This window comes from Gorilla gorilla, chromosome 19 (assembly GCF_029281585.2).
Source record: "Gorilla gorilla gorilla isolate KB3781 chromosome 19, NHGRI_mGorGor1-v2.1_pri, whole genome shotgun sequence".
In the NCBI taxonomy this organism is placed as follows: domain Eukaryota; kingdom Metazoa; phylum Chordata; class Mammalia; order Primates; family Hominidae; genus Gorilla; species Gorilla gorilla.
In genome coordinates, this window is record NC_073243.2 from 98,277,682 (window position 1) to 98,300,890 (window position 23,209).

Genomic DNA, 23,209 nt, shown 5'->3' on the forward strand with positions numbered 1-23,209 from the left:
TTTTCCTGAACATTATTGTTAATTTATAGCACATGAATCACAGAGTCATAAAGTTGGAAGCTGCGTTAGGAGCATTTAATCCAGCTTCATAAATTCGCATGGTTGAGTGATCTCAGAATGGCAGATACTGATTCTGGTTCCTGCCACTGGGTTGCTGTTGTGGTAATGACAGCCTTCAAAATATGTACTTGCTTAGTTTTTGAGTCCCGAGTTAAATCTCAATAGAGGTGGTGGAGGAAATTTAGCATTGTCATGTAATTACTTCAGGCAGGACTGGGATTCTTGAGCAATAGCATGTGACCTGGAGCAAGTGGAAGTTCCTGAGGGTCTTTTGGGCCACCTCTGTCACTGGTATTTGAGACTCTCCTTCCACCTGTAGCCTTGGCTTCATGGAGATAAGGGGCCCTGATGGCAGTTTGAATAGTATTCTTGTCTTTGGTTTTCTTATATTCAACTGAATGAATACAGTCTCCTTGGAACAAATAATTTGATCTGACAGACTTGGATTGCAGCAAAACACAACAACAGCAACAGCAACAACAAAAACAAAAGTAAGCCCATCACTGGGCCTTAATTCCTGTAGCAGAGGTTTAAGATGAAATAAGGAGCTTGTTAAGCTCATTTGAAAACACTTGGAGCGGCCCTGAAAAGCCAGTATGGATGCAGGACCAGGCTTTTCCTTACTTCTTAGGAAAATTGAGTGTCTTGAGAAAATTACTCCTTTAATATTATCTCATTATCAGAATCTGTTCTGGGCTCACAGTAAATAATTATTACAAAATGATCAGCCAGAATAATGTGACACTCATTTTTTTTCTTTCATAATAACAGACACTCGTTTTCTTTTATAATGTGAACAGCATTATAACGCCTAACCTTTATTTATTTTGTTCCCAAAATGAGGTCTTGTGATAGAAGAAGTGAGCTGCTGGGCTTAATTTTGATGGATTTTCAGCAGTATGCTTGTTCTAAGGGGCTTTTACTTTTGCAGCTTCTTCACTTCCCAGCATATTCCTGAATCTGCTAACACTGCTGGACCTTCTCAGTCTGGGTGGTGCAAATGGGTCTGAGTTGATTCCTGCTGCTTTTGGGTCATTTCCTACAGTCTAGTTACTCAATTGAAAAGAGTCTTATGTGTGCCTTGTGAACACAGATATATCAGTTCTGGCCAGGGCAATCAAGCAGGAGAAAGAAATAAAGGGTATTCAATTAGGAAAAGAGGAAGTCAAATTGTCCCTGTTTGCAGATGACATGATTGTATATCTAGAAAACCCCATCGTCTCAGCCCAAAATCTCCTTAAGCTGATAAGCAACTTCAGCAAAGTCTCAGGATACAAAAGCAATGCGCAAAAATCACAAGCATTTCTTATACACCAATAACAGGCAAACAGAGAGCCAAATCATGAGTGAACTCCCATTCACAATTGCTTCAAAGAGAATAGAATACCTGGGAATCCAACTTACAAGGGATATGAAGGACCTCTTCAAGGAGAACTACAAACCACTGCTCAATGAAATAAAAGAGATACAAACAAATGGAAGAACATTCCATGCTCATGGATAGGAAGAATCAATATCGTGAAAATGGCCATACTGCCCAAGGTAGTTTATAGATTCAGTGCCATCCCCATCAAGCTACCAATGACTTTCTTCACAGAATTGGAAAAAACTACTTTAAAGTTCATATGGAATCAAAAAAGAGCCCACATTGCCAAGACAATCCTAAGCCAAAAGAACAAAGCTGGAGGCATCACGCTACCTGATTTCAAACATACTACAAGGTTATAGTAACCAAAACAGCATGGTACTGGTACCAAAACAGAGATACAGACCAATGGAACAGAACAGAACCCTCAGAAATAATACCACACATCTACAGCTATCTGATCTTTGACAAACCTGAGAAAAACAAGCAATGGGGAAAGGATTCCCTATTTAACAAATGGTGCTGGGAAAACTGGCTAGCCATACATAGAAAGCTGAAACTGGATCCCTTCCTTACACCTTATACAAAAATTAATTCAAGATGGATTAAAGACTTAAATGTTAGACCTAAAACTATAAAAACCCTAGAAGAAAACCTAGGCAATACCATTCAGGTCATAGGCATGGGCAAGGACTTCATGACTAAAACACCAAAAGCAATGGCAACAAAAGCCAAAATTGACAAATGGGATCTAATTAAACTAAAGAGCTTCTGCACAGCAAAAGAAACTACCATCAGAGTGAACAGGCAACCTACAGAATGGGAGAAAATTTTTGCAATCTACTCATCTGACAAAGGGCTAATATCCAGAATCTACAAAGAACTCAAACAAATTTACAAGAAAAAAACAACCCCATCAACAAGTGGGTGAAGGATATGAACAGACACTTCTCAAAAGAAGACACTTATGCAGCCAACAGACACATGAAAAAATGCTCATCATCACTGACCATCAGAGAAATGCAAATCAAAACCACAATGAGATACCATCTCACACCAGTTAGAATGGGCCATCATTAAAAAGTCAGGAAACAACATGCTGGAGAGGATGTGGAGAAATAGGAATACTTTTACACTGTTGGTGGGACTGTAAACTAGTTCAACCATTGTGGAAGACAGTGTGACGATTCCTCAGGGATCTAGAACTAGAAATACCATTTGACCCAGCCATCCCATTACTGGGTATATACCCAAAGGATTATAAATCATGCTGCTGTAAAGACACATGCACACATATGTTTATTGCGGCACTATTCACAATAGCAAAGACTTGGAACCAAACCAAATGTCCAACAATGATAGACTGGATTAAGAAAACATGGCACATATACACCATGGAATACTATGCAGCCACAAAAAAGGATGAGTTCATGTCCTTTGTAGGGACATGGATGAAGATGGAAACCATCATTCTCAGCAAACTATCGCAAGGACAAAAAACCAAACACCGCATGTTCTCACTCGTAGGTGGGAATTGAACAATGAGAACACTTGGACACAGGAAGGGGAACTTCACACACACACCGGGGCCTGTTGTGGGGTGGGGGGAGAGGGGAGGGATAGCATTAGGAGATATACCTAATGTAAATGACGAGTTAATGGGTGCAGCACACCAACATGGCACATGTATACATATGTAACAAACCTGCACGTTGTGCACATGTACCCTAGAACTTAAAGTATAATAAAAATATATATTAAAAAAAACAAGGATAGTACATAGTTTTAAACTTTCTCAAGTTGTTTCTGCTAGAAATTTATTCAAAGGACAATTATTGATATTTTATAGAAAAAAAAATGAGCTGAGGGTAAAAGAAAATGGATCAAGCCTGTTTGCTTAACAGAGTCATGAGCGTATTGCCTGCCAATCTTTTCTCTCACTTGGGAGAAACTCAACCTGAATCAAATATTTGCTGTTAATACTAATTGCCTCCCATATTTCATATCCTACCTGTTGTAAATCTTAATTTTAAAATAAGAGGGTTTAAGAGTCAATACCCCATAAATATAGTGATACATATTAGTTATTCACCCAAGATATGATACTTCATAGGCCTGTGGAAATTCTGACTCCTCTTACTAACAGGCCAGGTGCCCAGGGATCTGTAGTGCACAGTTGCAAACCATGTGTTGGCCTGTCCTCCCTCTTTCATGCATTCAGATATCACCCTTAGGTATAATAAACTCAGGGCCTTCTGTAATTCCACAAATTTAGTAACCTAACAAATAGATTTGAGTTCACCTGTTAATAGAAGCAGCAACCTGAAGCTTCTGGATTCTAGGTGAACATGATTAGAGACTGAGCACAGGTCTCCTCCCAGGAAGCTGTCTCAACCCATCCTCTCTCTCCACAGCATTCTCCTAGTAAGAGCTTCTCCAAACTGCAAACATCATTACACACAGAAAGAATTGCTCTCAGTGGCTTTTTAACAGAGAAGTTTGACTCATTTCCTTAGTAAAAGTGTTCTAAGAATAAAAAGAAATAAGGTATTTTAAACTTTAAGTTTTTTCAGTAATATTGATGTTATATGAAAACTATTTTTATGTTGTCTTATAAGTCGAAGTAATTATGTTAGTTGTATTAAGATTCAATCTTTTTTAAAGTAATGGAAAATAAGTAAAAAATAAGTGAAATCATAAAAAATAAAGTCCAAATTACTCCTTTGACTTCAGTGACAATACAGTGTCTTTGACTATAATCTCACTTCTTGAGTGATTATAAATATAAAATATCAATTTGAAATTTTATTGATTTAAGGAGAGCTGTTGATGCTAGGAAGATTACAGACAGGAAGGGATAGGATATCCCAAACAGAATAGGAAGTTGATGTTGGAAACCATCTGAGGAATGTGGGGCTGAAACAAAGGCTGAATCTCTTCAGTGGGGATGAGTCATGACTTCATAGGTTTGTTGATTCTTCTTGTGAAAGGAGGCTCTGAACAGTAATTGATCATGCAAGGGAAAGACAAATCTTTGACTCCAAAAATTCATCAGCTGTTCTGTGTCCTAGGGATACAGAGGCAATGAGGGACCTTATTATCACACATAATCGGGTCTCATGAATGCTCAGTTGTATATCTGCTAGACCTTCAGGTTTGTTTGCTTCAGAAACACGTGGAAACCTTAGAATGTATGAATGCAAGGAAGCATGAATTTTAACAGAGTTATATTTTCTGTGTGCTTCAAAACAGTCATTTTAAATGCACGTGCTGTTCAAATTCACATCAAGCCTATATCCAATTGTTTATCTGATGCACCTGTGAGTAGATTTGGACATTCTGCTGTTATTACCAGAAGGTGATGTATCTAGACCATTTTGAACATGCAGGAAACCAGTAAGCCTACAACAACCTTCCTTTATAGAAACCAAATCTCTTAGACTCACTCTCACTTTGATCATAGAGAATAAAATAGAAACTTAAAAAAAATCTATGTTCCATTGGGAGAAAAATGCCAATGTTGATCAATAGCTCCTGCTGGTCACACAATACAAGGCCTCAGGGATCATCATTGTTCAGAATTCTGGATGAACAAATAGGTGTGTGATTTCCTTTTGAGGTGCAAGTACCTGAACTTGGTGAAACTGACATGGGAAGTAATTTAAGAAGGACATTAAACAGACGTCGCTATCACCAGCTCACTGGTGGTGGGGGAAAAAGAAATCTCTTTCTGAGTTCTCTTGTTTGATCTTTCTATTTTGATTACTAGTGTAAAGTACAAAAGAGAAATAATATTTGGTAATGGAGGCTGTGTGATACCTTTAAGAATGAGAACTCTGGCTGCCATTTGTCTTTTACTGATTTCAAAACTTTGGTTATAAATGCAGTTTAAGTACACAAATAAGTTTAGTTTTCATTTGCTTCTTTGTTAAGCTACTTAGAGTAAAAAATCATTTAATTAACAAATGCTATGTTCACGAAATTTTACCAAACCACCGTGTACGTGTAAATTTTTATTTTATTTTTAATTGACATATAGTAATTGTACATGTTTATGGGGTACGTAGTGATATTTCCATAATATAAGGTATAGTGATCAGATTGGGGTAATTAGCATATCCATCATCTCAAACATTGATCATTTCTGTATGTTGGGAACATTCAATATTCTCCTTCGAACTATTTGAAATTATATAATATATTATAATCATTAAGTACAGTCATCCTATAATGCTATAAAACACTATAACTTATTTGTCCTATCTAGCTGTAATTTTGTATCTTAACAAATATCTCCCTCTCTCACCCTTTCCCCCACCCTTCCCAGCCTCTAGTATCCTCTGTTCTACTTTTCACTTCTATGAGATCAACATTTTTTTTTTTAGCTTACATATGTGAGTGAGAATATGTAGTGTTTTACTTTCTGTTCCTAGCTTATTTCACTTAGCATAATGACCTCCAGTTCCATCCATGGTGCTGTGAATGACAGGATTTTATTCTTTTTTATTGCTGAATAGTGTCCCATTGTGTATGTATACCACATTTTCTTCATCCATTCATCTGTTGTCGGGCACCTAGGTTGATTCCATATCTTGTCAATCGTGCATAGTGCTGCAGTAAACATGGGGATGCAGACATGTCTTCGATACACTGATTTCCTTTCCTTTGAATAAATGACCAGTAGTGGGATTGATGGATCATGTGGTAGTTCTGTTTGTTTCAATGTGTGTATCCGTGTGTGTACTTTTTTGAGGAACTTCCATACTGTTCTCCATAGTGGTTGTACTAGTTTACATTCCCACACACAGTGTTTAACAGTTCCCTTTTCTCTGCATCTTCATCAGCATTTGTTATTTTTTGACTTTTTGATAATCGCCAACCCAGCTGGGGTGAGATGATATGTCATTTTGGTTTTGATTTGCATTTCCCCGACCATTAATGATGTTGAGAATTTTTTCATGTATTTCTTGGCCATTTTTATGTCTTTTGAGACATGTCTGTTCAGATAATTTGCCCATTTTTTAATTGATTTTTTTTTTTCTGTTGAGATGTTTGAGTTCCTTGTATGTTCTGGATATTAATCCCCTCTTAGATAAATAGTTTGTAACTGCTTCCATTTCATAAGTTATCTTTTCACTCTGTTGATTGTTTCCTTTGCTGTGCAGAAGCTTTTTGGTATAACCCCATTTGTTTATTTTGGCTTTTGTTGCCTGTGCTTTTGAGGTGTTATTCATAGAATCTTTTCCCAGACCAGTGTCCTGAAGCATTTCCTTTATGTTTTCTTCTAGTAGTTTTATAGTTTCAGGTCTTACTTTTAGATCTTTGATCTATTTCTTACTTTTAAAATTCCCTTTGGAATATATCACAGTTTATATAAGAATTTTACATTGTAGCCTTAGAATTTATATAGAACACTTAGCCCAAATCTTTACTTTTACCTATCATCTATCTATCTATCTACCTACCTATCTATCAATATATCTATCTGCCTGCTAAGAGATAATCCCTTTGGTGGGAAAGAGACTTATAGATAAAATTATTTTGATTAATTTTGCCTCATCATATTAATCTGAAAGAGTCTTACCTTCTTCTTATGAATTGGTGGAATGAAAGTAATTGTTTAATACAAATGTTTAAATCAGCCATATAAATGAAAATATGCCTATAACCATATCCGTAAGTAGGTTTTCAATCTTTTAACCTTGAACAAAAACCAAGCAACAATCGTTCTATTTTTTTTCTCAGATAAACTTTCTTTTGCCAATAACTTTCTAGAGCCCAAGTATTTGGCCACTTGTTTCTATTTAATATACAGATTGCTTTTGGGATTCCCAATAGTATTTTCAATTATACTACTGAATGGTTTGCCACTCATTGTATATATCGTTACTATGTTTATTTTATTAATATTTGTTTCATAAGCAACATGGAGGCATGATTTTAACCCCAATTCATAGTTCTCAAGTAGAAATAAGATTAGAAAAGTAGATTGTGACAGGTTTTGCCAACTATATTGAGAATTTTTGGACCTTTCAAAATAGGTAAGGGAGATCTCCTGAGTGACTGTGAGTGGAAAAGGGTCAGCAGGAAGACCAGTTTTGTTAGAGTAGTCCATGAAGGACAAGTAAATTCTCAAGTAGGGCAGTGGTTATGTGATTGAAAAAATGGGCAGAAAGGTAAAAGTTTTTGTGCAGCAAGAATTGATAAGACCTGTTTCTGCTTTTGAGTTTGATAGTCCATGCTCTCATTCCCAGTTGAAACAAAAGTATTTGTCCTTATCATTCTAAGTTCTCCTTTCTTATCCCTTTTCAGCTACTTTATTATGCACTTTTATGATAATATGTGAAATTCAACATATCATTTATCATTTACTTTGTGCCACATTTCAACTTGATTTTTCAAACTACTTATTTTTACAATAAGCATTATCATGCTTCTGAAAATTTGGCCAGAAATGAATCAAGGGAGAAGATGGAAGGGAAGAGACATTTTGAGCAGTTATCATAATCCAGCCACTACTTTAGCTGCATTACTGGTGATATCTTCACCATAATCCTATGAGCAGTTTTTACATACATTTTGTGGATGAAAATACTGAGGCTTACAGAGTTTTAAAACATGGCAAATGTCAAGTAGCTGAAGGGTTTTGAGAGCTGTAATTCAAACATACGTCTTCGTGATGTCAAAACCATCACTCTTTCTACTGCTTTACTTTTCTTCCCTTACCTGTCTTCAGGTGAAGACCTTTAAATGCTCACCCTCTGGAACTCAGAAATGATAGTGATAGTGTGTGAAATTTATAAATATGGCAATACAAATTGTTTGAATTTTCATTATCACTTTTATTTCCTAGTACAACCATAATGTGAGGGCTTTTATTATAACTGCTTATGGAAATGAATTTTATAACAGCCATTAAATGTCACTTGTTTGTACTAATTTCTACATTTTCCGAAATTTGAAATTCTCATCTAGTGAATCAATGAATTGAAATAACCACTAAGGGAGCTTTCATCTGTAACCAGATAACAGATGGAAACAAAGATGATAAGAGCAAGTTTTGCTTGAGTTGCTACATCTTAAAGAATTAAGAATTGACACAAATCCTGAACTTTTTTTTTGCTTAAAGAGGGAATTCTTCCTTTCCTCGAATGTCCCCAGACCTGATTCACTGTGCTCAGAGCATGAGTTGTGAGTCTGGTGGGGTCTTACCAACTATAACCATTCAATCAATGGTGATTAACTGGCTGAAACATAAAGCAGAGGCCAGGGGTCTTTGCTGTTTGCCTTCATGCAGTTTTGTTAACACTTCCTTTATTTTTAATGTCATGGTTTTCAGAGATTGAGCATTTCCACATCTGCATTTCTGGCACAAAGACTAGATTTTCCAGTTCACTGTGTGTTTCAGTTCATCAATTTGAAAACAGATGCAACATTTAATCATTCAATCTGCAGTGTTAATTGAGTGCCTACTATGTACCAGACTTTGTTTCACTAATTTAGGAATTTATCAATGAACAAAATAGACTAACAGACCAAACTATCCCTGGATCATAACATATAAATAATTTATGTATTATGTTAGAAGGTGGTAAATGCCATAAAAAGTACAGACATTGCTGAGCGGGAGAGCTGGGGAGTCAGCTGGTGGGCTAGCATTTTAAAGAGGGTGGTCACAGTGGGGCTCACTGAGAATGTGACATTTGAGGAAGACTTGAATAAGGGAAGAGAGTGAGTTATTTGGAAGAAGAACAGACCTGACAGAGCAGCAGCTAATGCAGAGGCCCTGAGGCAAGAGAGTTCCTTGTGTGTTTAAGACAGTGAGTCTCAAAGCATGTTTCCTGGAATAGCAGCATCACATCACATGGGATTAGAAGTGCAAATTCCCAGATGCTGTTCCAGGCCTACAGCACAAGCCTTCCAGGTGATCCTAATGCACTGAAATTTGAAAACCGCTGATGTAGGAAATAGCAAACATGGCTAGAGCAAAGTGAAAAAGGGGAGAAAAGTAGGAAATGAGGTCCCAGCAGTAATGAAGGAGGGGGCAGCTTGGTAGAGCCTTATAGGCCTTGGTAAGGTCTTTACCTTTCACTCTGAGTGGAAAGATTGGCCACTGGAGGGTTTTGAGAGAGGAAGTATGTTTTAGTAGCATCATTCTGACTGCTGGGCTGGGAGTAGACCAGGGGGTAAGGCTGGGGGTAGGGAGACCTGTTTAGACCTTCTAATTTAGAGGGGGGTGACGGTGATAGTTTAAACCAGGGTAGTGATAGTGGAGGGAGTGAGAAATGATTAGATTCTGAATCTCATTTTGAAGTGGAGATGATAGAACTTGCCAATGAATTTGTTGTTGAATGTGAGGAGAAGAAAGTGACCAAGCAGGGTTCAAAGGTTTTGGCCAGAGCATCTAGAAGAATAGTGTTGCCATTTGCTGGGCTATGGAAGGGTGAGGTTGAGCATGTTTGAAGGGAGGATCAAACGTTTAGTTTTGCTGATGGTGCTAAGTAGGAGACGTCTCTTAGATGTCCAAGTGGAGAGTTGAAAGGAGGTGTGATCTGAAGCTGAGATATAAACTTGGGAGTTATCAGCATAGCGATACTGTTTAAAACAAAATGTAATTCATGGAGTAGTATGGGGATAAGTTTCTCGTAAGCATAAACTAAGTACTAAAAATGAATAATTGTAAGAGCCACTAAAGGGAAGAACTTGCATAATGGTTAACGGTGACGGTTTGGGCTGGGTCTGGCCTCTCCTTTCCCTCCATGTCTGTGTGCATGCCGGATCATAACAAAGGTAAATTGTGTAATTAATCATGTAATCAGTGAGTAGTCCATTATGTTTTATATGGTTTCATATGATTCATCACTGCATCACTTTAGATTTCTGGCTCTCTCAATAGGGAGTAGAATCTATAAAACCTACTGTATTAGTCCATTCTCTCACTGCTATGAAGAAATACCCGAGACTGGGTAATTTATGAAGGAAAGAGGTTTAATTGACTCACAGTTCTGCATGGCTGGGGAGGCCTCAGGAAACCTACAATCATGGCAGAAGACAAAGGAGAAGCAGGCACCTTCTTCACAGGGTGGCAAGACAGAGTGAGTACAAGCAGGGGAAGTGCCAGATGCTGATAAAACCATCAGATCTTGTGAGAATTCACTCACTGTTACGAGAACAGCATGGGGGAAACTGCCCTCGTGACACCGTTACCTTTACCTGGTGCCACCCTTGACACTTGGGGATTGTGGGGATTACAATTGAAGGTGAGATTTGAGTGGGGGCACAGAGCCAAACCATATCACCTACTGAGTCATATCCAGAGTACCCAATTGAGAATGTAGATTTCTGAAGCTGGTCTAGAGATGTGAGCTTGGTACCATACGTTCAGGTAGCTGCCGTGAGTCCAGTCAGAACTGTCAAACACACTGTCAAAATCACAGGTAAAGCTCCTGTGATTTTGCTGTTTGTCACCTGCACTTAACCCTGGTTTCCCCGTATTTTACTTATAATGAATTGTACATTATAAATGCAGTTAAACATAGGCAAATTGTCAATGGACTCCATATCCAGGAAGCTCTTCAAATAAACTCTCTAATACATAAGTTTCATTTTAAATTTGTACGTATCATTTTATTGTTCTTTCCATTTTTGATTCTTTTCTTTAGCGTCACAGATAGAGTCTCTCATATAGCAAGTTGATATCCATGTACAATTTGACTTGGTGCCAGAAGCATATTTCTGTTTTGTCTCCCTGCCTTTGGGCTTCCTCTTCCTGTGGCTTGCTTGGTGTCACACGTATTTCTCCTTCTCCCACCCTTGCCACCAGCTCCATCTTTTCTGTCCTTCTCTTCCTCTATCTCTCCCTCTCCAAGCTGCCAAGAGGAAGAAAAGGCCAATAAGGATAATAGTCTTCCAAGGCTTCACTCTCCCAGCTGTCTCCAGAGCTCCCTCAGAAAAGATGCAAAACTTTTCTGCTCTTGGAGAGAACAGCAGGCCAAGAAGACTTTTCAATTTAAACGTGCTCACAGTTGCAGCTCAGTTGCTTGCCTAAGATTTCGGAGAGTAGTTTTTCACAGACTTGGATACTTTTTCAATTAGCAAGTTTGAAATAACCACATTTAAACAATAATGGAACTCTCTTAAGAAAGTAGACAGAAGTAAACCTATTTAATCAGAGGTATATATCTTTGTCTTCAAATATATTTCCCCTTCAAAAGAAGATTATATGTATAATATTAAATATAATCACAGCAATCACTTGAAACTGATGTGACTTGAGAAAATAAATGGGTGATTAAAGGGATGCTGGTAGTATTTTTTGCAGGTTTCATGTTGCTTGGCACCTATTCTTCCTTCCTCTGTTACTTCTCCTCCTCCTTTTTTTTTAACATTTATTTTTTATTTTATTTTATGTTAAGAGTCTCACTCTGTCGTCCAGGCTGGAGTGCAGTTGCATGATCTCAGGTCACTGCAACCTCTGCCTCCCTGGCTCAAGGGATTCTCCTGCTTCAGCTTCCCAAGCAGCTGGGACTACAGGCATGAGCCACCATGCCCAGCTAATTTTTTTGTATTTTAGTAGAGACAGGTTTTCACTATGTTGGCCAGGCTGGTCTCAAACTCCTGACCTCAAATGATCCACCTGCCTCCGCCTCCTAAAGTGCTGGGACTACAGGTATGCGCCACCACACCCAGTGATTTTTTTTTGTATTTTAGTAGAGACGGGGTTTTACCATGTTGACCAGGCTGGTCTCGAACTTTCGACTTCAAATGATCCACCCGCCTCTGCCTCCCAAAGTGCTGGGATTACAGGTGTGAGCCACTGCGCCCGGCCCTTCTTTTTTGATGTCCATATTTCCTGCAGTTGATTATGATAAATACAGTACGGGAGCTTCAAAGCAGCCATGTAGGTTAACGTCTTAAGGAATACTCAACAAGAGTTGTTAATTGAGGTAGAAAATATATTTATGCAAATTAATAGGAATTGGAGAAAGAAAGAACTCATCTGATGGAAGATGTAACTGCAAACAAAAGAAGGATGAAGGAACTAGAAGATAACTTGCTTTACCGCCTGACAAGTACCCAGGGGTCCCTGGTAGAAGATGAAAGTCTCATTGTCGTGCTGAGTAACACAAAAAGGACAGCCGAGGAGGTGACACAGAAGCTAGAAATTTCTGCTGAGACAGAAGTTCAAATTAACTCAGCCCGGGAGGAATACAGACCTGGTGAGTTTGGTAATGAAAGACAAATGTCACAGGAAAATGAAATGAGAGAGGAATGAGAATTAGAGAAATGGAAGGATGTGAGGGAGTTATACAAATGATTATGCAAAGTGGAGGTGTTTTGTGGAATTTCTGTTGGGAAATATTCCGTAAAATGGATGTCAAAAATTTTTTATAATGGTATAAATTTTCTGGGTACTTGTCATTCATGTTAGTTGGTAAATCCTTTAAGGTTCTCTTGAACTTATTTTGATGTTAGAAAGTAAAGAAGGAGAATTTAAAAAAATCTGATGACTACAGATTAGTGAAATCTGAGGAATTAGTGCACCAGTTATTTATCGTTTGGTAACACTATGTTGGTATTTTGTTTATAGTTTTTGTGTTAGGAAGGTAGTTCTGTGGTCTCTTGGGAGATTTTTATCCTCAGCCACCAATTTGCAAATTGGTCTTGTACAAGAGAAACCTGCTAAATAATTCAGTTGGATCGGCTATCTTTTAGTATTTTATTACTCCTCTTAACAAATAATCGGCCGGGCATGGTTGCTAATGCCTATAATCCCAGCACTTTGGGAGGCTGAGGTGGGCAGATCATCTGAGGTCAGGAGTTTGAGACAAGCCTGGTCAACATGATGAGACCAGCCTGGATAACATGGTGAAACTCTGTTTCTACTAAAAATACAAGAGAAAAAAAAAATTACCCAGGGATGGTGGTGGGCGCCTGTAATCCCAGCTACTCAGGAGGCTGAGGCAGGAGAATCTCTTAAACCCCGGAGGCGGAGGTTGCAGTGAGCCGAGATCACGCCACCGTACTCCAGCCTGGGGGACAAGAGCAAAACTCCGTATCAAAAATAATAATAATAATAATTAAAGTGTCGTTTATTGTTAGAGAGGCAGAAGCATCATCTTTGCAATGGCTTGTTTTGCAGACTTGAAGCCCAGGTTAGGCATGGCTTCTCCCTGGAACTTAAGGATGAGGTTCCTAATGGCTACCTCGCTTGCTGGGTGTTAAACCACAACCTTTGAAATTTGTTTGGTTGTCTTTTCTACCTGCAGTAAAAATAGTAAAATATTTTTACGAGGGGTCTAGAGATTCTAAAATGAGAAGTACCATTTAATAAATACAAATAGTTGATTACTTACAAAATGTTGTAAATAATAAATAAATATATTAATAAATGAGTATCGCTTTGTATCCCGTATCTGGTAGGCAACCACTGCCTAAAATAAAAGTTGTTGTTTTCATTTAGAGTTTAGGCTGATCTCTTTGCATGGATCATTTATTTTCCTCTCTCGTAGCACATGCAACCTTGCTCTTTGTCTTCCAGTGGCTACACGGGGCAGCATCCTCTACTTCCTCATTACTGAGATGCGCTTGGTTAATGAGATGTATCAGACTTCGCTTCGCCAGTTTCTGGGCTTATTTGACCTTTCCTTAGCCAGGTACGTCTGTACGCGGGAAGCCAAGCTGAATTCTATATCTGTGCACTAAAATGATGACATTACATTTATAACTTCCTTCTCCTTTGTTAGTAAGAGTCTTTTTCTTTTTTAAATCTCAGATCAGTGTAATTACCAATGTGTTAACAAATCATTCTGATTTGCCATTTTATGCCTAGAGAAAACTCTACCAACTATTTATCCATTGATTTGATTCCTTTGGCTTCGTATGTTTCTGTTAAACAAGAAAATTCCCAAGATATCGTTGTGAGTGATGATGCCCTGCAGGTAGAATTGATGTAGACAACATTCGGGATTCTGTTATGTTATTTCATGTTGAGAGAATTCTTGTTATTTTAGATTTAGGAGGCTTTCTCTTGATGTGTAAAAATAAGAATTCTTCCTCCAAAGTTACTTATTTTCCATTAAAAACAATTGTTTTTACAGGCAATTGAAAAGGGCAGTGGGATAAGCCTGATTTAAATGTTCTCTTCACCAGGTCTGTCAAGAGCCCGATTACAAGCAAGAGGATTGCTAATATCATCGAGCACATGACCTACGAGGTTTATAAGTATGCTGCCCGAGGGCTGTACGAGGAGCACAAATTCCTGTTCACCTTGTTGCTTACCCTAAAGATTGACATCCAGAGGAACCGAGTCAAGCATGAAGAGTTTCTCACTCTTATTAAAGGTCAATATAAGAATAGAGACTATAGCGCACACGTGCAGATGGAGGAGTTATTGTGAAAGCCCTTTGCAGTATATTTTTTGGTTATAACAATTTCCTTGCATTATGTAAGACTGCATTTAGATGAGATATTTTATTTGTTCTTTTCTTGAGTGATAACTATCTATTGAGGACCTACTGTATACCTGGGCATGGAATAGGTATTTGGGGCATGTCAGTGAACAAAAACCCTTGAAAAGCATATATAGATTTAGGGAGGGTACAGAAAAAAAATAATAAATGAATTTTATAGTGAGTGGGAAAATGGTAAGTCCTGTGGAAAACAGAGCAGGATGAGAGGGATGGGAAGTTACAGGGCATTGTGAAGTGGGAGAAGCTTCAAGCTTTAAGTGAGGTATTCAATGGGATATTTAATGGGGTGGCATTCCTAAGAGATCGGTAGGTGGGCAAAGACCTGAAAGAGCAGGAGGTGCTGGCCATGGGAACATTTAGAGGAAGAGGGCTGAAGCAGAAGGGATGGCATCAGGTCAGGGCCTCTGGTGGAGTGAGGCTGGTGTGATGTAGATAAAACAAAGTGACTGGGTGATGAGTGAAGCGTATGAGGACCCTGTGCAGCTCATCCTGTGGATGATTTATTCTGCATCTACTGAAGCATTGCTCACAGCCGTTCAAACGAAACAGCCCAGTGGAAGGCTGGAAAACATAAATTCACTATCACATTCTTGAATGTCTTGAAAAAAATATTTGAAGTAACTGTGTATCTTAGTTCTCAATGCTATAAGAAATTACTATAGACTGGGTGGCTAATAAACAACAGACATTTATTTTTCACAGTTCTAGAAGTTGGAAGTCCCAGATCAGGGTGCAGCACAGTGGGTTCTAGTGAGGAGCCTCTTCTGGGTTGTAGACAACTGTCTTCTCATTGCATCTTCACATGCTGGGGAGCAGAGAAGAGGAAGCAAGCTCTCTAGTGACTATTATAAGGGCACTAATCTCATTCCTAAGGGCTCCACCTTCATGACCTCATCTAATCATAATTATATCTCAGTGGCCTCACCTCCCAGGACCGTCAGAATTGAGATATAGGGTTTCAACATAAGAGTTTTGGGGAGACACAATATTCATCCCATAACACTATGAAAATGATGCCAGGGTCTAAATAGATTCATCTAGTATGCCTTTCTAAACCAAGTCTTTAGAGATAAGACATGATTTTATCTAGCAGGAGATTTTCATGCTTAACATGGAGAGTAGGTTTGTAGGAGAGCTTGAAGATGACCCCTAGGGGAACAGTAGGGAAGGAATGTAGGTATACACATGCTGTGCCCTGGTGGGGGTTATAGGTCCATAGTCATACATATACAAATGCATTTTCATGTGCATATACATATGCATATATATGTGTGTATATATAATCTTATAGTAGCAACAAAGACTCATCTGTTTAGATTTGAACTTAGAAATGGTTAAATTGTAGACAATCTCTCTCTCTTTAATTGTGTCTAAACATTAAACACTTACTCTTTAGCTATATTTGAACCTTATTTTCCAAATTTCCTAAATCAGAATAAGTGACAGATGAGTCTCTGGAGAGAAAGATGTGTAGATGTAAGAGCTGCCTTCTCTGGTGAACCCTTAATATGTTACTAATTTCTGGCCTCAGTGACTCTAGTCCCCCATTTCTAGAGCTTTTCAATGGATTGTTGTTCCTGTCGTTCTCAACTCAGGCATGAAATGTATTTCCACATAGAAATAACTTTGAAGAGAGTGTCCAGCTCTTGTTGAAATGCTGTGAAGCATATCACAGTTTGTTTTCATGATAGCAAACATAAGATTTAGAGTTAGGAAGTTGAGATTAAAATATGTGTTGGCTTTGTCACTTTCTTGATCTTGAGAAGGTCATTTACCCTTTTCAAACTCCAGTTTCCTTGTCTATAATACAAGGATAGTAAAATCTACATAGTAGGATTATTGAGAATTTACAGTTTATGTAAATCCTGATACATAGGATATGCTTAGCAAATGATGGGCATCATTATATTATCTTCATCACTTTAGTTATTTTGATTAGTCTGATGCTTGTATGGGTTGGACTGGTTGTCATGGGTCTTTGGCTTTCAACAGCTGTTTGTAACACTGCTTTATGAAACAGTTTCAGAGCAAACTTTGGAGCAGGATTATGTTGCAAATCTGCCCTTCAATGGTTAGGTTGATGAGAGCTACCTGGTGATATAAACTCTCTCTGTAAGGACTTTAAAATCATTTAACATAATTTAAAATGTTATTTAGATAGTGTTATGGTGCAAATGTTTGTATCCGACTAAAATTCATATGATGAAACCTAAACCCCAAGGTTATGGCATGAGATGGAGGGATTTTTGGGAGGTGATTAGGTCATAGGGGCAGCGTCATGATAAGCGATTGATGCCCTTATAAGAGAGGCCCACCCAGGTGCGGTGGCTCAAACCTGTAATCCCAGCACTTTGGAAGGCTGAGGTGGTCAGGAGTTCAAGACCAGCCTGGCCAACGTGGTGAAACACCGTCTCTACTAAAATACAAAAAAAATTAGCCAGGAGTGGTGGCTCACACCTGTAGTCCCAGCTACTTGGGAGACTGAGGCAGGAGAATCATTTGAACCTGGGAGGCGGAGGTTGCAGTGAGCCGAGATTGCGCCACTGCACTCCAGCCTGGGTGACAGAGCAAGACTCCCTCTCACAAAAAAAAGGGGCTCAAGAGAGACCCCAACTCCTGCACTATGTGAGAATTGCAGTGAGAATATGGTCTTCTATGAACCAGAAGTGAGCTCTCACCAGACACCAAATCACTGGTGCCTTGAACTTGGAATTCCCATCCTCCAGAACTGTGATAAATAAATTTCAGTTGTTGATAAGCAGAGTGCCTCCTAGAATGTGATATTCTGTTGTAGCAGCTTTTAAGCCCAATAGCCACAACAGATTTCCATTTTTTTTTTTTTGAAGACAGGGTCTTGCTCTGTCCCCCAAGCTAGAGTGCAGTGGTGCAATCACAACTCACTGTAACCTCAAACTGCTGGGCTTAGGTGATCCTCCTGAGTAGCTAGGACTACAAGCTCATGCCAATACATCCAGCTAACTTTTAAATTTTTTGTAGAGATGAAGTCTCATTATGTTGCCCCAGCTGGTCTCAAACTTCTGGGTTAAGCTGTTCTCTTGCCTTTTCCTCCCAAAGTCCTGGGATGACAGATGTGGGCCACTGCTCTAGGCCTCAACAGTATTTGGATGGTGGTCTTTCAGTCATTTCTAAGATGGGAAAGGCTCAGCCTAGATTATTCTCTAAGTCTGCCTTAGCTGTGACAATTTATGATTGTGTGGCACAGCTTGTATAAAACTTTCATTATAAGCATGTATCATTTTCACAAAGTATTACGGTAAAAACCTCAACTTACTTTTTTTTTTTTTTTTTTCCAAAGCAAGAGTTTGAGGAAAGAAGGGAACAGCACAGTTCTCAATTATCTGGACAGTTTATTTCGAATTATTCCTTTCAGCTATTTATTCATCAAGGGTCCATTTAATTTGTTACCACATTATTCAGGAATATGTCCTCTCCCCCAAGTTACAATCACTATTTGTGCCTAATTGTGTACTTTGGGAGCCGGCAGGTTAGTCATGACATAGTTACCGGCTACTAAACAATGAATAATACTCTGGCCCGCGAGGAACACTCTTTCCTTTCTGTGAATAGCCTTTCCCTAACCCTCTGGTGGATGTCTTAGTCTTTTCAATTTGTTGGAAAATGGACAGTTGTTAAGGTGCAACATTTTATTCAACACAATGCATTGTCTTTAGGTCTTTGCTCACTGGTGTTAAAACGATCTGTTTTCATTTTACGAGCTAATATTTTCTTCAAATTGGCTTCAAGGCCATACTTACCTCATTGTAAATACATTTTGATGGATTTGGCAAAAAATAACAATTTAGTAGTGTACATGGTGCCTGGATAAAATAGAGATTAGCTCAATAAATATCTTGAGTATTATCATTTGTTTATAACCTACTCTGTTCAAACAAAGATTTTTAAAGTGGCCAAATGGATTGATTTTATCATTTTATGAATAATGCGTAGGCCGGGCGCGGTGGCTCATGCCTTTCATCCCAGTGCTTTGGGAGGGAGGCTGAGGCGGGCAAATCACCTGGGGTCGGGAGTTCGAGACCAGCCTGACAAACATGGAGAAACCCCGCCTCTACTAAAAATACAAAATTAGCCAGGCGTGGTCATGCATGCCTGTAATCCCCGCTACTCAGGAGGCTGAGGCAGGAGAATTGCTTGAACCTGGGAGGCAGAGGTTGTGAGTTGAGATCACACCATTGCACTCTAGCCTGGGCAACAAGAGTGAAACTCCATCTCAAAAAAAAAAAAATAAATAACAGCACTTTGGGAGGCCAAGGTGGGCAGACCACGAGGTCAGGAGATCGATACCATCCTGGCTAACACGGTGAAACCTCATCTTCACTAAAAATATGAAAAATTAGACGGCCGTGGTAGTGGGTGCCTGTAGTCCCAGCTACTCGGGAGGCTGAGGCAGGAGAATGGCATGAACCTGGGAGGCGGAGCTTGCAGTGAACCGAGATTGTACCACTGCACTCCAGCCTGGGCTACAGAACGAGACTCCATCTCAAAAAAAAGAAAGAAAGAAAGAATAATGCATAGAGCATATTTTCCTTGATATTCTTTAATGGATGTTATTTATTAAATAGTATATTTTATCCTTAATTCTTAACTTTATCCTTTATTCTTAACTCTTTCTTAAAATACGATTGCTCACACATTCAGTTGTTCTGAAGTGGACAACAAAAACATTTTTAAGGTGTCATTTTTGTTACATTGCTGTCAGAGTTACGTGGGTTACATGAGCTTTGGTAAATCATCAGTAAAAAGATAAGGGTCAGTACCAAATGGAAATGTTTGTGTGGTTAGCTTAGGGTATAACCACAGGCATAAGTGATATAGCATGGAACCCTTGGGGTGTGTTCAAGGTAGATGTAAGTAATATACTGATTTATAGAAGAGAATCCTTCAAACACATCTAGTACTACTAACATTTCTAGATAAAGTATGTATTGAATATTAGCTTGTGCTAATATTGGGCAATTCTTAATATTGACAATTGATGCTCATTTAGTGACCCTCTGCCATGTCCTGTATCCTGTTTTGTGTGCTTTACACGCATACATCATGACATAGGTTTAATTATTCTTATTTTACTAATTTGGAATTAGAGACCTAGACAAATGAAATGGCTTGTCTCAGACCTTGTCCAGGGGAAACTAGGACAGAATCCAGCATCTGCCTGGTTCCAAAGTTATATTACTGATGATTAAATGAGTTTTTTCTAAAATTATCTATTGATTTATTGCATGTTTCTCACTATGATTTATATTTCTGTGCTTAAAAAAGTGAAAGTAGTAAAATAACTGAAATTAAAATAATACAAATTTTACTAAATAGATTGTTTTACAGTGAAGGAAGGGAAATCTGATAATTTAATATTTAATTTTAAAGGAGGTGCCTCATTAGACCTTAAAGCTTGTCCTCCAAAACCATCAAAATGGATCCTGGACATAACATGGCTGAATTTGGTGGAACTTAGCAAACTCAGACAGTTTTCAGATGTCCTTGACCAGGTAACTGTGCTTTGAATCAACTTAAGCTAATGTCATGTTGAGCAGCTTTCTGATTTATCACTAGATACAATATTTGTGGAAGAGAGATAGTTCTTAATATTTTCACTCTTAAAATGGTATTACATGTGCCTGACCTTCCTCAAAGCACACTTACACTCTGATAAGGCATTCTCCGCTCATCGTTAACTGATCTTGCAGGTAGAAATGTGCCCAGGAACTTTAACCAGTGCCATCCTGGGCCATATGTTAGTATCACCAATCGGATGTCCACAGGTAGAAAAACTGATAGATCCAGTTAGATTAAATAATTAGATAGACTTAAAAAGCCTTTTCCTTCTTTCTAGAGGTTAAATGAAAAGACATATGAACAGCCTGCCTCTAAATGCTAAATTTCCTTTCTTGCCTCTTGTTTCTCTCCCTCTTCTTCTTCTTCCTCTCCTGCCCTTCCCATTATTTGACTTAGTTAGGCACCTGGGTATGAATCTCCTGCAAACACTTGGCCTCTTATCTTTAGAAGTTATCATCTTTCTAGAATCAGCCAGCTCCCGATGAACTTTGCATGTGCTGGAATCATGGAAGTTGGGTGTAGAGAATTGAATTGGGACAAGCCAAGAAACAGGTTATTGAAAATCAGGTGACCATAGAGAAATGAGTTTGGCAGCAGGGTGGCTTTATCCAGCTATAAGTTGAAGGCTTTTTTTGATGAGGAAATGTCTTAAAGTTGGTTCTTGACTTCCTCAGTTTAAGTTGACCATTTGCTTATGTTCTGCTATCCTTTTATGTTTTGGCTTATCACTGGTGGTGTTTATTATTACTACCATGTACTTAGGGGTACAAACCATTCTTTCGGGTTATTCCCCAGAAGGATTACCCCCAGTAGCCTTGCCTAGACCATTGATATTGAAGTTGCTACCTTCTGGAGATGATATCTTATGCACGAAACCCCTCATATTAAGTAGTCTTTCATGATCGAAAGAAGTTACTATTTTTATTCTTACATGGTACTTTCTAAATATGAACCTGGAATGATTTGCCTTTGATTATATCCCAAGAAAGACATTGGAACCCTTGATGAAAAGGAATATACCAGAGAACATAAGATGATATTTATCTGTAGACATTATTTGTTTGTTCAGTGTTTCTGATCTGCTTACCATGTAATTCCTGCCTCTCTTTGGTGTTTTAAGCTGCAGAGGATAATGTACTGTGTCCTTTTACTCTTTCACAGTTGCCTAAGGGTAGCAGGTGTCTGATCATTCATTTGATGATATTAACTGGCATATTTCCAATTACTCTAGATTAATGAGTATTGATCAAAAAGCTGTTCATTCAATAATAAACATGTGTTAAATGTCTTCTTTTGTGTCAGGAGTGGTCCTGGGAAATGAGGAAACATAAGTGAATGAGATTTGGTTCCTGACATGAGAAGATTTTGTGGAGCAAATCGGTCTTCGTTGAAATAATGAAAATGAGTTTCCATTGATTTTGTTGTATTCTTTACAAATTTGTTACCACAAAGGCATAGAAGAAATTAAATATCCCACGACTCTCCCTACTTTGAAATGTAGTTGTAGGCTGATGTTAGTGTAGACTGACTTTGGAGCAAATGACATTAGATTTTACACTGTCAAACTTTCTATAATATAAAATAAAAAAATAGCCAAGGAATATAATTTACACATATCTGGAGAGGTCAGAGGTTTGATGAAACATATCTATGACCTGTTACTGAAAGATTGTTGGGTGGCATGACACAGTTTTTATCCCATGGTATTTTCAGATATCGAGAAATGAGAAAATGTGGAAAATTTGGTTTGATAAGGAAAACCCGGAGGAGGAACCTCTTCCAAACGCCTATGATAAATCTCTTGACTGCTTCAGACGTCTTCTCCTTATTAGATCCTGGTGTCCTGACAGAACCATTGCCCAGGTAAAAAGTCCATATTAAAGAGAAAAATGAGAGAATATTTTTAAAGAGAATTTTCTTTTAAATTAAAAAAATATTTTAAATGTGAATTCCACTGAGAATTTTCTTGTAGGCCTCTGTGTGATTTTCTAGCAATATGTGTGAAAAATGGAAAAGTAAACAAATAGATGTCTTGAGGCATACGTTTGGGCTAAGTGATTTAGTAACTTTTTCTGACCTAACTGCTACAATAGGAGTAAATGAGAAAACCATGATTCTAAGGTTGGCATATAGGTATAACATAAAGGTAATGCGTTATTCTTTTATATCATTTTATATTCAATCAAAGATTATATGGCTGCTCCATTTTGCTGGTAGTAAAACAGTGTTTCTGAAAGCAGGAAGAACATAAAGGCATTAGGGTGAAGAGAGTGGGGGAAGGACAGTGTGCTCAAACCGTAGTCATTTCCCCAGAAAAATGTCACAGCTCTAGATGTCAGTAGGTTGTCTTACAACTGAATTTCACATATGGTTTAAATGTGAATCCTGCCTCCAGATGATTCATCTGTTTAAAGACCTTTAATTTGCTGGCTTAGCATCATGGGACTTTACCCACTAAAAGGACTTGTGTCTTGCCTTTATGATGAAAAGTTTAACGCTGATATTCAGCCCAGGTTGACTCCTTAAGGGCTTTTCCAAATGAGCTGTGGAGTAGCAATAGCCTTGGGTTTATAATAGAATGTAAGATATTTTCTCCTTCATTCTCCAGAGAGAGTGTTAAAAACTTATGGAGTAACTACCTCCAAGTCCACTTAGGTACTGTAGAATCATGAAAACAACCAGATTCAATGATTTATTGAGAAAAGAAAAATGAGTT

General features: G+C 38.3%; 1 protein-coding gene across 1 annotated transcript in view; it reads left to right on the top strand.

The window, feature by feature from the left end:
- Nucleotides 1–23,209, top strand: part of DNAH5 (dynein axonemal heavy chain 5) — a 321,482-nt gene that overhangs the window by 261,560 nt on the left and 36,713 nt on the right. Inside the window, exons 66-70 of the mRNA XM_055366994.2 lie at nt 12,402–12,645; nt 13,968–14,082; nt 14,579–14,769; nt 20,305–20,426; nt 22,207–22,356. Of these exons, the coding sequence (XP_055222969.2) occupies nt 12,402–12,645; nt 13,968–14,082; nt 14,579–14,769; nt 20,305–20,426; nt 22,207–22,356 (822 nt within the window). The remainder of the gene's footprint in view (nt 1–12,401; nt 12,646–13,967; nt 14,083–14,578; nt 14,770–20,304; nt 20,427–22,206; nt 22,357–23,209) is intronic.